Source organism: Phyllobates terribilis, unplaced genomic scaffold (assembly GCF_046119375.1).
Source record: "Phyllobates terribilis strain yellow unplaced genomic scaffold, ASM4611937v1 Scaffold_11__3_contigs__length_659146591, whole genome shotgun sequence".
NCBI classification, from domain to species: domain Eukaryota; kingdom Metazoa; phylum Chordata; class Amphibia; order Anura; family Dendrobatidae; genus Phyllobates; species Phyllobates terribilis.
In genome coordinates this window covers 543,260,381-543,273,680 of record NW_027362771.1, presented here as the reverse complement: position 1 = coordinate 543,273,680, position 13,300 = coordinate 543,260,381, and the positions used below count along the sequence as shown (strand labels likewise).

General features: G+C 47.6%; 1 protein-coding gene across 1 annotated transcript in view; it reads right to left on the bottom strand.

Moving 5' to 3' along the window:
- The window catches only part of RETN (resistin), a 30,068-nt gene extending 27,051 nt beyond the window's left edge, over window positions 1-3,017 (bottom strand). Inside the window, exon 1 of the mRNA XM_073650907.1 lies at window positions 2,961-3,017. Within this exon, the coding sequence (XP_073507008.1) occupies window positions 2,961-2,980 (20 nt within the window). The 5' untranslated portion in view covers window positions 2,981-3,017. The remainder of the gene's footprint in view (window positions 1-2,960) is intronic.
- Between the last annotated feature and the right edge of the window lie 10,283 nt (window positions 3,018-13,300).

Sequence of the window (13,300 nt, the reverse complement as noted above, 5' to 3'; positions counted from 1 at the left end):
TTGGACCATCTTTTATTTTTCAACAGGACAATGATCCCAAACACACATCCAGGCTGTGTAAGGGCTATTTGACCAAGAAGGAGAGTGATGGGGTGCTACGCCAGATGACCTGGCCTCCACAGTCACCAGACCTGAACCCAATCGAGAAGGTTTGGGGTAAGCTGGACCGCAGAGTGAAGTCAAAAGGGCCAACAAGTGCTAAGCATCTCTGGGAACTCCTTCAAGATTGTTGGAAGACCATTTCCGGTGACTACCTCTTGAAGCTCATCAAGAGAATGCCAAGAGTGTGCAAAGCAGTCATCAATGCAAAAGGTGGCTACTTTGAAGAACCTAGAATATAAGACATATTTTCAGTAGTTTCACACTTTTTTGTTAAGTATATAATTCCACATGTGTTAATTCATAGTTTTGATGCCTTCAGTGTGAATGTACAATTTCCATAGTCAAGAAAATACAGAAAAATCTTTAAATGAGAAGGTGTGTCCAAACTTTTGTTCTGTACTGTATATGTTGCCCCCAATCCTTGTATGTATGTGACGCGCCCCCTTGTCCGTGGGGTACTTGGTGCCGGGCCGGTCGTTGCAAGGGGAGATGTCACAGTGGCGGTGACCCGGTCCGTGACCCAGGGCGGTCAATGAAAAGGGGAATATTTACAGGGAATTTATAAAGTTTTTATATACAGTTTGTGATGCCACCTGTGGTATGCGGCTATATGGAGCCGCCGCTGCGGAACAGGTCCTCTGGAGCTGGTGTGAAATGCAGCAGAGTTGGTTTGGCTCTCCACAGGTAGAGCTTAGCTCCAGGGCAGTAAATGGTGATGTTATGGAGGTTGCTGTGCAGTGTAGTGCAGGGGATGATGGCGCAGCAGCAATAACTGACAGAGACAGTGGGGTGCAGTCTTCAGGGTTTTACTCACGATTTTCAGACTCCAAGTTACCAGGGCCAGGGCAACTTCCCACGTCGTCCTGTGCTTACTCAGGTAGGGGTTCAGCCAACCCTCAGGTACCTCCGGAGTACATAGCGGGACCCCCTTCTGTGTGTTCCTTCTGGCCGTCTCCCTGCACCTCACACCTAGTGTCCCAATCCAGTGACCGCAAACCTTGTCGGGTGACATTTTCTCTGTCCCCTGGATCCTCTATGGCTACCTTCTTGGTGAGACAGATGTGGCTTGTGGCTGCAGTACCTGAAATACTACAGCCTCCGGTTTCCTAGTTGAGACTTGAAGAACTCTGCTAGTTTAGGGACCGGTCCCCTTTGTACGACCTGACCCCTCCACCTCCTGGCAGATTGAGGCGTACGTGTGGCCTCCAGCACTACCCGTACCCCTGGGGTCCCTTCCTCGTTCCTGGAGCCTTTCTCTTGCTCCTTTCCTTCTCAGTCTCTCCTGGGCCTCTCTCTAGGCCCTCCTCCTGAGCAGAGCTCCTGCAGAGCTCCTGCTCCTTCTACTTCTCCTCTCAGACTCATCTGAACTCCCTTTCCAAGATGGTTCCCACTTTTATATCACTCCCTCTCATGTGCTCCCCTGAACTACGTCCTCCACCCACACCCACTACATAGTTCCACCTTTCAGCTAGGGACCAGGTACTGTGCTCTCCCTTAGGAGCAATCTCGCCCTGCCCCTACTGAAATGAAATGTGTTGGATGCAGGTGTTAGGGTCCCGAGCCATACTCCTTCCTTACCTGAGAGTGAGATACCACATCTCTGGGTGAGATGCAGTACCTCTGTGGCGACCGAACCCTCAGTGGCGCCACATATGCTGCCGCCAATCCATGTATATATGCTGCCCCCAATCCATGTATATATGCTGCCCCCAATCCTTGTATGTATGTTGCCCCCAATCCTTGTATGTATATGCCCCCAATCCATGTATATATGCTGCCCCCAATCCTTGTATGTATGCTGCCCCCAATCCATGTATGTATGCTGCCCCCAATCCATGTATATATGTTGCCCCCAATCCATGTATATATGCTGCCCCCAATCCTTGTATATATGCTGCCCACAATCCATGTATATATGCTGCCCTCAATCCTTGTATATATGCTGCCCCCAATCCTTGTATGTATGCTGCCCCCAATCCATACAGCCAGTCGCGTGTACGCTGTATGTTTGGGGTCCTGCTGGAAAACCATTGACCTAGGACGCAAACCCAGCTTTCTGACATTGGGTACTACATTGCGACCCAAAATCCATTCAAGGCACCCAGTGTCAGAGGTAACAAAACAACCCCAAAACATCTTTGAACCTCCATAATACTTAACTGTAGGAACTGTGTTCTTTTTCGTTAAACAGTAGACTGATGTGCTTTACCGAAAAGCTCTATTTTGGTCTCATCTGTCCACAATATGCTGTCCCAGAAGGATTCTGGCTAACGTACATTACGGGGTGTTCCAATACACACAAAGAAAATAAACATGTAACGTGTATAACAAAACGTGTAGTTGCAATATTTTTCTGGGAGAAAGAATTCATTTTCTGGAACAATTTCAAGGGTGCCAATACTTTTGGCCATGAATGTATATGTCCTCCTTGAGTTATAAGAATGCACTTTTTTTTACAAAAATCTTGAGCGACAATAAAGTCAACCCACTGTCTGACGACTATGGGTAGTTTGACCCGCATTTATTTAGGCAAGGAGCTATTTGCTATCACGTCACCAAGACAGATCAAGGACAATGGGTTTAGCTAAAAATCCAAACCATTAGTTTTGAGATGCTATTAAAGTGACCTTTCGGGAGAATAGAAATGTACCTGCCCTATCACCAAAATTATTCATGCCTGGGCCCATCAGTTTCGGAGATCCATGTGGGTCTTCATGTGCTCAGATTCACATGTGCAGGTACTTGTTCAGGTCCAAGCGGTCCATCAGAGGTGACCCCATTGCAAACACATTCACATGTGACCAAGACAATTGGGTAGTGATATGGGTAGGGTAAAAATGGGAACGGGGGTTAAATACCTTTTAAGCCGAGGGGGCATTCATCTGCCGGCCATTGATGACCTAACGCCACCTCTCCAAGTAGAAAATTGCCACTGTAAAGAAACCTGACTTAATTCAAGTAATTTACATTTCGTGACACAGACAAAGATTAATATGGTTACCCATAAAACCTAGTTAAACAAACAATTGATGTTTCATAAGGTCAACCAGAAGTTTAATAAATCTTGGGTGTGCCTGGCTTGGGGTGTACACAGTTTCTGCCCTATGGATTCGTGCCATCATATAACTGAATTTATATGAAGCATAAATTGGCATAGCTGGTACCTGTCATTGACTGTCAATGACGCCACCAACATGAGTCAGAGTGGATTTACATTTATTCCCACTCACCTCAACTTTGTCAGATATCTATCATGTCAAAATGTACGATTAGGTTTTACTTAAAAAAAAAAAAAAATTCAGAAAAAAATTCCAAACATTTTAAAAAAATAAGGAAGAAAAAAAGTGAAAAAATAATTACATAAAATAACTATTGAAAGGGGTAGTATAACTTGGGTACAAGCTGGCCATACTTATTTCACTTTTTAGAGGGCCTATAGAAATGTCACATTCTAGAACTTTGTCCCATACCCACAATGATTTGTCATCCACTGCCAGATGGGTATAGACAGAGATAAAGAGCGGTATCATGTTAAGATCCCAACTTCTCCAATTGCCAAACCCAATGACGTGATTATGGCAAACGGCCATGAAAAAAAAGGTCACCATAATTGGCTGCCTATGTGATCACCACTTGTCTCACATGTCTTCAGTGTTCATAGTCTCCAGAAACATTTACATATATATTATAGCTTGTTTTACTAATTTAGGGCTAAAAAGGGTATTTCCTGGGGAGTTTGACCTTTGGGATCCCCACAGATTGCAAAAGCAGTGGTGCCAAGGGAATCTGTCAGTAGAACCCTCCTAAGCCGTCTATGTGGTCATGTAGGTCATAGGAAGCTGAATAAAATGATACCTTGATATCTACGATCCAATGTTTTATTATAGAGATATCCACGTTTTTCTTATATGTAAATGAGCTGTTAAGATCTATGGGCCGGACATAGATCTCCCTGAGAATCTGCTTACAGGGCTTATTGTAAATGAACGGGGGAGTTACCAGTGTGAGACATGTAATGACCAACAGTCCTGATCTACCTGTCTCACACTGGTAACTCCCCTTTCGTTTACAATAATCTCTGGAGGCAAATTCCCAGGTAGATCTACGTCCAGCCCATAGATCTTAACAGCTCATTTACATAATAAGAAAAATGTGGATTTCTATGGAATAAGACATCAGATATCAAGGTATCATTTTATTCAGCTTCCTTTGACCTACATTCCCATATAGACGGCTTAGGAGGGTTGATCCTACTGACAGATTCTATTTAATGGAGAAAGACTGTTTAAGTGTGGCTACAGCTGGAGTAATGTTGGTGAAGGCCACCGGGCAAGGTCGTAACTATAGTGTAAATGTAGCGCCCCGAGGGTTCGGCCGCTACAGGGGTACTGCACCTCAGACCAGAGGTGTGATATTCCACTCCCGGGTAAGGATGGAGTATGCACCAGGGCTCAGTTAGCTGCATGCAGCACACACACCCCATTTCCGAGGGACAGCTCAACGGTGCTCCCACTAGACAGAAGTGCAGGCACGACAGAAAATGTCCCTGCCTGGAGTGGGGAGGGGGGTGGAACACCCAGTGCTGTAGGGGCAGATAGGGGTTGGTTCCTGAGCGTAGGAAGGAGCCCATTGGTTGCTGGTCACCTGGGCTCATGGTCAGAGGGAGGTATAAAAAGTGGGCACCATCTTAGATCGAGGTTCGCTCGTTCAGCCAGAGGAGAAGACAGGGAGTAGAGGCTCTGTAGGAGCTCTACTCCAGGAGGGCCTAGTGAGAGGCCGAGGAGGAGGAGAAGGGGAGCTGGGATTTTGGCTCATCTCAGCTCCAAGAGAACGGAACAGAAAGGAACAGAAAGGAACAGAGAAAGAGAAGGAGAGACAGAGAAACAGAAGGGCTCAGGAACAAGAAGGTGGAAGGGACCCTAAGAACCCACGAGAATCCAGGGTGCAGGGTCAGGCAGATTAAGGGTACCGGATCCCAAGTTGGTGGAGGAGAAACAACCCTTAGCCAAAGACCGGTCGTCGTGATCATCTATTGGTGCGACACCTCATCAAACCTGCTAGGAAGGCACCATATAGGACAGCGGAGGACGGGGCCCACGTTTAACCGCACAAGTCCGCGGCAGCTGGACAAAAGTGGGTCACTGGTGAGGCAGGCCAGAGAAAGGATTAAAGGGGGTCCTGTGCCATGCTCCTGAACTGCTTGGGAGTTGACCGAGCCCCACACCTGGTGGACGCAGCACGGCTCGGGCGGTCACTACCTGTACAGAAGTGACCCGGAACAAATGAACTGTGAGTAAAGACCCTGGACTGTAACTTGTTGTCTGTGTGCTCCTTCGCGCCTCCAGCACTACCGGTACTGGGACTCTCACCACCATCACTCCCACCATCCACTACACTGCCCTGGGGCCGCACTCTTCCCGTGGGGAGTCACACCATCCCAGCTGCATTCATCATCAGCCCCAGCGGACTGCCTTGCAGCGGCGGTTCCTAATAACCGCAATCCACGGGTGGCGTAGTCGGCATTATTTGAAGCACGTAGCAGACTACCATTGGTCTGACCACCCTGAGCCGCGGGACCGGGCCGCCACTACTACCCCCATCGTTCCCCTATCGCCCGGATCCGCGTGCCCCATGGCCCAGGGGGCGAGTCAGCTTTGGCGTAGTCGGCAGGATTTCGTGCCCGCTAACCACGGGTACTGCGCGCCTGAAAAGAGACTGTTTCATTGTACTAAAGATGGCGCCCGCCCTAGAAGAACTAACGCCATAATGTGCGCGCCAAAAGACCACAGGAGGCCGCCTCCCATCGTGGGCCGGGTCCCAGAATGGCGCCAAAGAGGAAGCCCGCCCCCAACAACCATGAGCACGGCTGTGGAAATGTCCGTCAACGTGGGGGGGCTGCCCCTGAGAGTGATTGTCAGCAGAATGCCCCAGGACCACCCCCCATGGGGGCGGAAAGAGAAGAAAACTGCGGGGCAGGGGGTGGTCTGGATCAGTCCAGACAGACCGCACCCGGGGATGGACGCCCTCAGCAGCACCAGCCTCCTGGCCCGAAGCCTGCTGCAGGCCGAACCGCTCTGCAGCCTAGCAGAAGTCCTAGCGCAGCTCCCCAGAGACCCGGAGCGTGCACAAGCTGCACTGGAGGACCTGGAGCGGAGGATGGTCCGGGCGCAGCGAGGTGCACTCACCGAGTGGAGAGAGGAACTGGCCCGGCAGGCCGAGACCCACCAGCGACAGGCCTCAGCCGCACCCCGGGGTTTGCCTGCCTCTGAGGACGGTGCAGGAGGAGAGAGGACCGGAGGCGACGCCGTGGAGGGAGCCACGAGGACGGAGGCAAGTGAAGGGGACGTCACTACCCCAAGCCCAGCACCCGCAAGCCTGCCCCAGCCTCCCGTCGCAGCACCAGAAGCCCCACTCACCGCACCTGTTGCCGCGCCGCCACTGCTCCCAGCTAGGCCTCAAGCGGCGAGCACCGCGGCCACGCCCCGCCCGGCGCCACGCCCCTTGACCCCGGGCGCCGTAAAGCAAGAAGCATCATCGGCCCGGTTGCAAGGCCTGGATGACCCGGGCGCCATCGCTATGCCTGCGCCCCTGTCCCGGATGGGACTGCCACCTAGCGCAGCCACAAGACCCCCGGCCTGGTCGCAAGGCCGAGTGCCCCCGGGCGCTGCTCCCAGATTAGGTCCCCCCACTATACCATCGCTGGGCGTGGACCTATTGGCACATCACACCGGTCTGGATGGACTGCCGCTGGAGTGGCCGGCTGAAGTGACCGGCAATCAGCCATGGAAGGCCCAGCCCCCGCGTGAGCCTCTGATACCAGCTCCTGAACCCGTCGAGGTCACCTTACCCCCACTGGAGGACGTCCAATTTGCGTGGGACCCCACCAGCGAGAACTTGATGGGGTTCTCTCAAGAGACCCGGGCAGACGCGGTCCGTCGTCTGGAGGCCTGTCATCAGCAACTGGCGACCTTTGAGCGGGAGCGATGAGAGAGGCGCGTCAGAGAGGAACGGCTCCAAGCCCAGAGTGCTGAACAAAAACGTAAGGCCCGCCAAGACCCCCAAGCAGCCCGTGGTCCCCGAATCACCGAGACCATAGTCAAATTACACATGGAGAACGGCTTGGGCTTCATCAGGGGCCCAGAAACCGCAGGCGACGTCTTTGTGACCCGCAGGGACGTGGAGAGTCATCTACCTGAGGGACATCGTGGCCGTGACCTATACCCTGGTGATGTGGTCGCCTTTACCCGCCACGTAGGTGCAAAAGGACCATACGCCCTACATGTTCATCGGCTCACTGAGGAGGAGCTACAACACCGCGGCTATGAGGAGAGCCAAGAGGACCCGGACGGGTCTGAAGAACCATATGAGGAGGAAGAAGGAGCATCTGGAGGACACCGCTACTAGTAAGTAGCAAAGTACCTGTGTACATAGTTACCCGTCAGGGTATCAGAACTGTTTTTGGGACTGTTCCCGTCTTGAAAGTGTGGTCCCCGTTGGGACAAATATTGAACTGTTATCTGTGTGCCCCTCATCCCCTACCAGGCTGAGGGCTGTGAGCAGCCATTCCCTTCCCAAAACTGACCAAGGACTGAGAGCGGTCAATCCCTTGTATATAGTTGCGCTTCCTAAAGCGCCCCCTACTGGTTTTATAAAAAAACTACCACATCTACCTCGGGACAGCAAGTCCCTCGTGTTTACAAGTTTGCCAAAGTTCCTGCACTTACAAGAAGAGTGCACACCTGGTCGCAAGTTGCACCGCCGCCAGGATCCAAGAATGTGTTGTAAAAAATGTTTTCCTGCAAATGTTTTATATGAAAAGTTTTTATATGCTGCTAGATAGTAATGTGAATGTTTTCTAATAGTGTTTATATGTCAAAAGAGTTCCAGAAGTATTAGTATGTGTCTTATAATAGTGTGACAAGAAAAGAAAAGCGTTTCCCATAAAGGGAATTGAACCATGTTGCCTGTTTTCTGATGTGAAAAGTTTTGAAAAAGTTTGCATGTCCTGTAATTAACTGTTTTTGCTCTTTTCCAGCCCGAGGACGTGCTGTGCTTTACCAGGGGGGAATGTAGCGCCCCGAGGGTTCGGCCGCTACAGGGGTATTGCACCTCAGACCAGACGTGTGATATTCCACTCCCGGGTAAGGATGGAGTATGGACCAGGGCTCAGTTAGCTGCATACAGCACACACACCCCATTTCTGAGGGACAGCTCAACGGTGCTCCCACTAGACAGAAGTGCAGGCACGACCGACTATGTCCCTGCCTGGAGTGGGGAGGGGGGTGGAACACCCAGTGCTGTAGGGGCAGATTGGGTTTGGTTCCTGAGCGTAGGAAGGAGCCCATTGGTTGCTGGTCACCTGGGCTCATGGTCAGAGGGAGGTATAAAAGGTGGGCACCATCTTAGATCGAGGTTCGTTCGTTCAGCCACAGGAGAAGACAGGGAGTAGAGGCTCTGTAGGAGCTCTACTCCAGGAGGGCCTAGTGAGAGGCCGAGGAGGAGGAGAAGAGGAGCTGGGATTTTGGCTCATCTCAGCTCCAAGAGAACGGAACAGAAAGGAACAGGAAGGAACGGAAAGGGAGAAGAAGAGACAGAGAAACAGAAGGGCTCAGGAACAAGAAGGTGGAAGGGACCCTAAGAACCCACGAGAATTCAGGGTGCAGGGTCAGGCAGATTAAGGGTACCGGATCCCAAGTTGGTGGAGGAGAAACAACCCTTAGCCAAAGACCGGTCGTCGTGATCATCTATTAGTGCGACACCTCATCAAACCTGCTAGGAAGGCACCATATAGGACAGCGGAGGACGGGGCCCACGTTTAACCGCACAAGTCCGCGGCAGCTGGACAAAAGTGGGTCACTGGTGAGGCAGGCCAGAGAAAGGATTAAAGGGGGTCCTGTGCCATGCTCCTGAACTGCTTGGGAGTTGACCGAGCCCCACACCTGGTGGACGCAGCACGACTCGGGCGGTCACTACCTGTACAGAAGTGACCCGGAACAAATGAACTGTGAGTAAAGACCCTGGACTGTAACTTGTTGTCTGTGTGCTCCTTCGCGCCTCCAGCACTACCGGTACTGGGACTCTCACCACCATCACTCCCACCATCCACTACACTGCCCTGGGGCCGCACTCTTCCCGTGGGGAGTCACACCATCCCAGCTGCATTCATCATCAGCCCCAGCGGACTGCCTTGCAGCGGCGGTTCCTAATAACCGCAATCCACGGGTGGCGTAGTCGGACATTATCTGAAGCACGTAGCAGACTACCATTGGTCTGACCACCCTGAGCCGCGGGACCGGGCCGCCACTACTACCCCCATCGTTCCCCTATCGCCCGGATCCGCGTGCCCCACGGCCCAGGGGGCGAGTCATATACAGGGTTTGCAGTTGCACCTGGGCCATGGAAGGTCCCTTTTATCCATATGAGAAAACCAGCACATGGTTTGGATAACCTATCCAAAGGATAGAGCATCAATAGCAGATCGGTTTGGGTCCAACACCCAACGCCCCCACCAATCAGCTGTTTTTTTGCTAAAGAAAAAGACCCAGGAGCTGTGCTACAGTACCTAGCAGAAGCTGCTACACTTTGACCAGAGGTCAATCATCTCCGTTCAAAGTGTTTACATCAGAATCTAAAAAACAGTTGATCGATCAATGAGGGCACCGGGTGTTCAATCTCCACCGATCTGCTATTGATGACCCCATCCTTGGGATAGGTCATCAGTAACGTATTCATGGACAACCCCTTTAAAGACCCTGATAGTTGGGGAACCTGTTGGAGAATTTGCATTGGGGCCCTCAAGCTTCAACCACTAGCACTGGGCTCAACTTTAGGTGGCGGTCCCCTACATTTTTTATGGACTGTAAAATATATCAATGATACTGTTAAAATATATTAATATATCACAAACCACAGTGAATGGTTTTCATAAACTTACATAAAAAGAATACCAAAGCATTATCCCAAGGACGGCATGGAAGCACCTAGATGGTGGAGGACAAGGACATCAAGCTCTCGTGATAATTTAGCTTTGAGCACACAAACATTTTTCCCTATTGGAGACTGAGAAACCACTAAGAATGAGACAGTAAAAAAAAACTTTAGGAGATTAAAAAAGATATTCAAACTATTCTGTGTTAAAAACTTTCCCACAAGTTTTCTTAGGCCACGGCCCCACTATCCGTATTTGGTCAGTATTTTTTTCTCAGGAGTGGGAGCCAAAACCAGGTGAGGAACAATCAGAGAAAAGGTATAATAGAAACAAGTCACCAATTCTGCATTTATCACCCACTCCTGGTTTTGGCTCCCACTCCTGAGAAAAAATACTGACCGAATACTGATAGTGGGGCCGTGACCTAAGACTGAAAGTTTATTCTGAGCCCTACAGAGCTGAAGCTGAAAAACCGGTGCCGACCGAAATGCCACAATTACCTGTGTCTGCAAAGGATTGATTGCAATAGGTCTGTATTAAGAAATGCTACCGCTCCAGGCGTTGTAAGTTAGTACACCCTGAATTTAGAATCAGTGTCCTAACATGCCTTTATCTTGTCATCATGTTCCAGTGTATCATGAGATAATCAGATGGTGAGTGACACCGAGAAAAAGAGATTACGAGAGAAAATAAAGAATGGCAAATTCTCCAACAAAAAGACATCGCCGGCAAATAAGATCAAAGCAATGGTCTCTTCCTCAGGACACACTCATATGGCAAAAGTTCGCTGCTTTTAGTCCGAACACTTTGTTATAATTTTTTACATAAGCTCCAAGGATAAAAAAAATATCCATATGAATACACAAAACACATATAGAAGTATATACACCTAATACTTACAGTATGTTATCATCGCTCCACCTCTATGCGACAACGGTGTAAGTTCAGGTGCTGAGATGTCGATATTTCCTTCCAGAAACAGATATAACTGAAAAATATTTTAAGAAAGGCATCCAGACCTTCCTTGAACTATTGTAGTGAATGAACCATTACAACATCATGTGGTGGAAACTTCCATAGTCTCACTGCTCTTACAGTAAAGAATCCATAGTCCCACTGCTCTTACAGTAAAGAATCCATAGTCTCACTGCTCTTACAGTAAAGAATCCATAGTCTCACTGCTCTTACAGTAAGGAATCCATAGTCTCACTGCTCTTACAGTAAAGAATCCATAGTCCCACTGCTCTTACAGTAAAGAATCCATAATCTCACTTCTCTTACAGTAAAGAATCCAGTCTCACGGCATTTACAGTAAAGAATCCATAGTCTCACTGCTCTTACAGTAAAGAATCCATAGTATCACTGCTCTTACAGTAAAAAATCCATAATCTCACTGCTCTTATAGTAAAGAATATATAGTCTTATTGTTCTTACAGTAAAGAATTCATAGTCTCACTGCTCTTACAGTAAAGAATCCATAGTCTCCCTGTTCTTACAGTAAAGAATCCATAGTCTCACTGCTCTTATAGTAAAGAATATATAGTCTTATTGTTCTTACAGTAAAGAATCCATAGTCTCCCTGCTCTTACAGTAAAGAATCCATAGTCTCACTGCTCTTACAGTAAAGAATCTATATTCTCACTGCTCTTACAGTAAAGAATCCATAGTCTCACTGCTCTTACAATAAAGAATATATAGTCTTACTTCTCTTAAAGTAAAGAATCCATAGTCTCACTGCTCTTACAGTAAAGAATCTATAGTCTCGCTGCTCTTACAGTAAAGAATCTATAGTCTCACTGCTCTTACAGTAAAGAATCTATAATCTCACTGCTCTTACAGTAAAGAATCTATAGTCTCACTGCTCTTACAGTAAAGAATCCATAGTCTCACTGATCTTACAGTAAAGAATCTATAGTCTCACTGATCTTACAGTAAAGAATCTAAAATCTCACTGCTCTTACAGTAAAGAATCTATAGTCTCGCTGCTCTTCCAGTAAAGAATCTATAGTCTCACTGATCTTACAGTAAAGAATCTATAGTCTCACTGCTCTTACAGTAAAGAATCCATAATCTCACTGCTCTTACAGTAAAGAATCCATAGTCTCACTGCTCTTACAGGAAAGAATCCATAGTCTCACTGCTCTTATAGTAAAGAATATATAGTCTTATTGTTCTTACAGTAAAGAATTCATAGTCTCACTGCTCTTACAGTAAAGAATCTATATTCTCACTGCTCTTACAGTAAAGAATCCATAGTCTCACTACTCTTACAATAAAGAATATATAGTCTTACTGCTCTTAAAGTAAAGAATCCATAGTCTCACTGCTCTTACAGTAAAGAATCTATAGTCTCGCTGATCTTACAGTAAAGAATCTATAGTCTCACTGATCTTACAGTAAAGAATCTATAGTCTCACTGCTCTTACAGTAAATAATCTATAGTCTCACTGCTCTTACAGTAAAGAATCCATAGTCTCACTGATCTTACAGTAAAGAATATATAGGCTCACTGATCTTACAGTAAAGAATCTATAATCTCACTGTTCTTACAGTAAAGAATCTATAGTCTCGCTGCTCTCACAGTAAAGAATCTATAGTCTCACTGATCTTACAGTAAAGAATCCATAGTCTCACTGCTCTTAAAGTAAAGAGTTCATAGTCTCACTGCTCTTACAGTAAATAATCTATAGTCTCACTGCTCTTACAGTAAAGAATCCATAATCTCACTGCTCTTACAGTAAAGAATTCATAGTCTCACTGCTCTTACAGGAAAGAATTTATAGTCTCACTGCTCTTACAATAAAGAATATATAGTCTTACTGAATGGTCTAGTATGCTACTATTGATTGATTCACTGCTCTTACAGTAAAGAATTTATAGTCTAACTGCTCTTACAGTAAAGAATCTATAATCTCACTGCTCCTACAGTAAAGAATCCATAGGCGTACTGCTCTTACAGTAAAGAATCCATAGTCTCACTGCTCTTATAGTAAAGAATATATAGTCTCTCTGCTCTTACAGTAAAGAATCCATAGTCTCACTGCTCTTACAGGAAAGAATCCATAATCTCACTGCTCTTACAGTAAAGAATCCATAGTCTCACTGCTCTTACAGGAAATAATCCATAGTCTCACTGCTCTTAAAGTAAAGAATCAATAGTATCACTGCTCTTACAGGAAAGAATCCATAGTCTCACTGTTCTTACAGGAAAGAATTTATAGTCTCACTGCTCTTACAATAAAGAATATATAGTCTTACTGAATGGTCTAA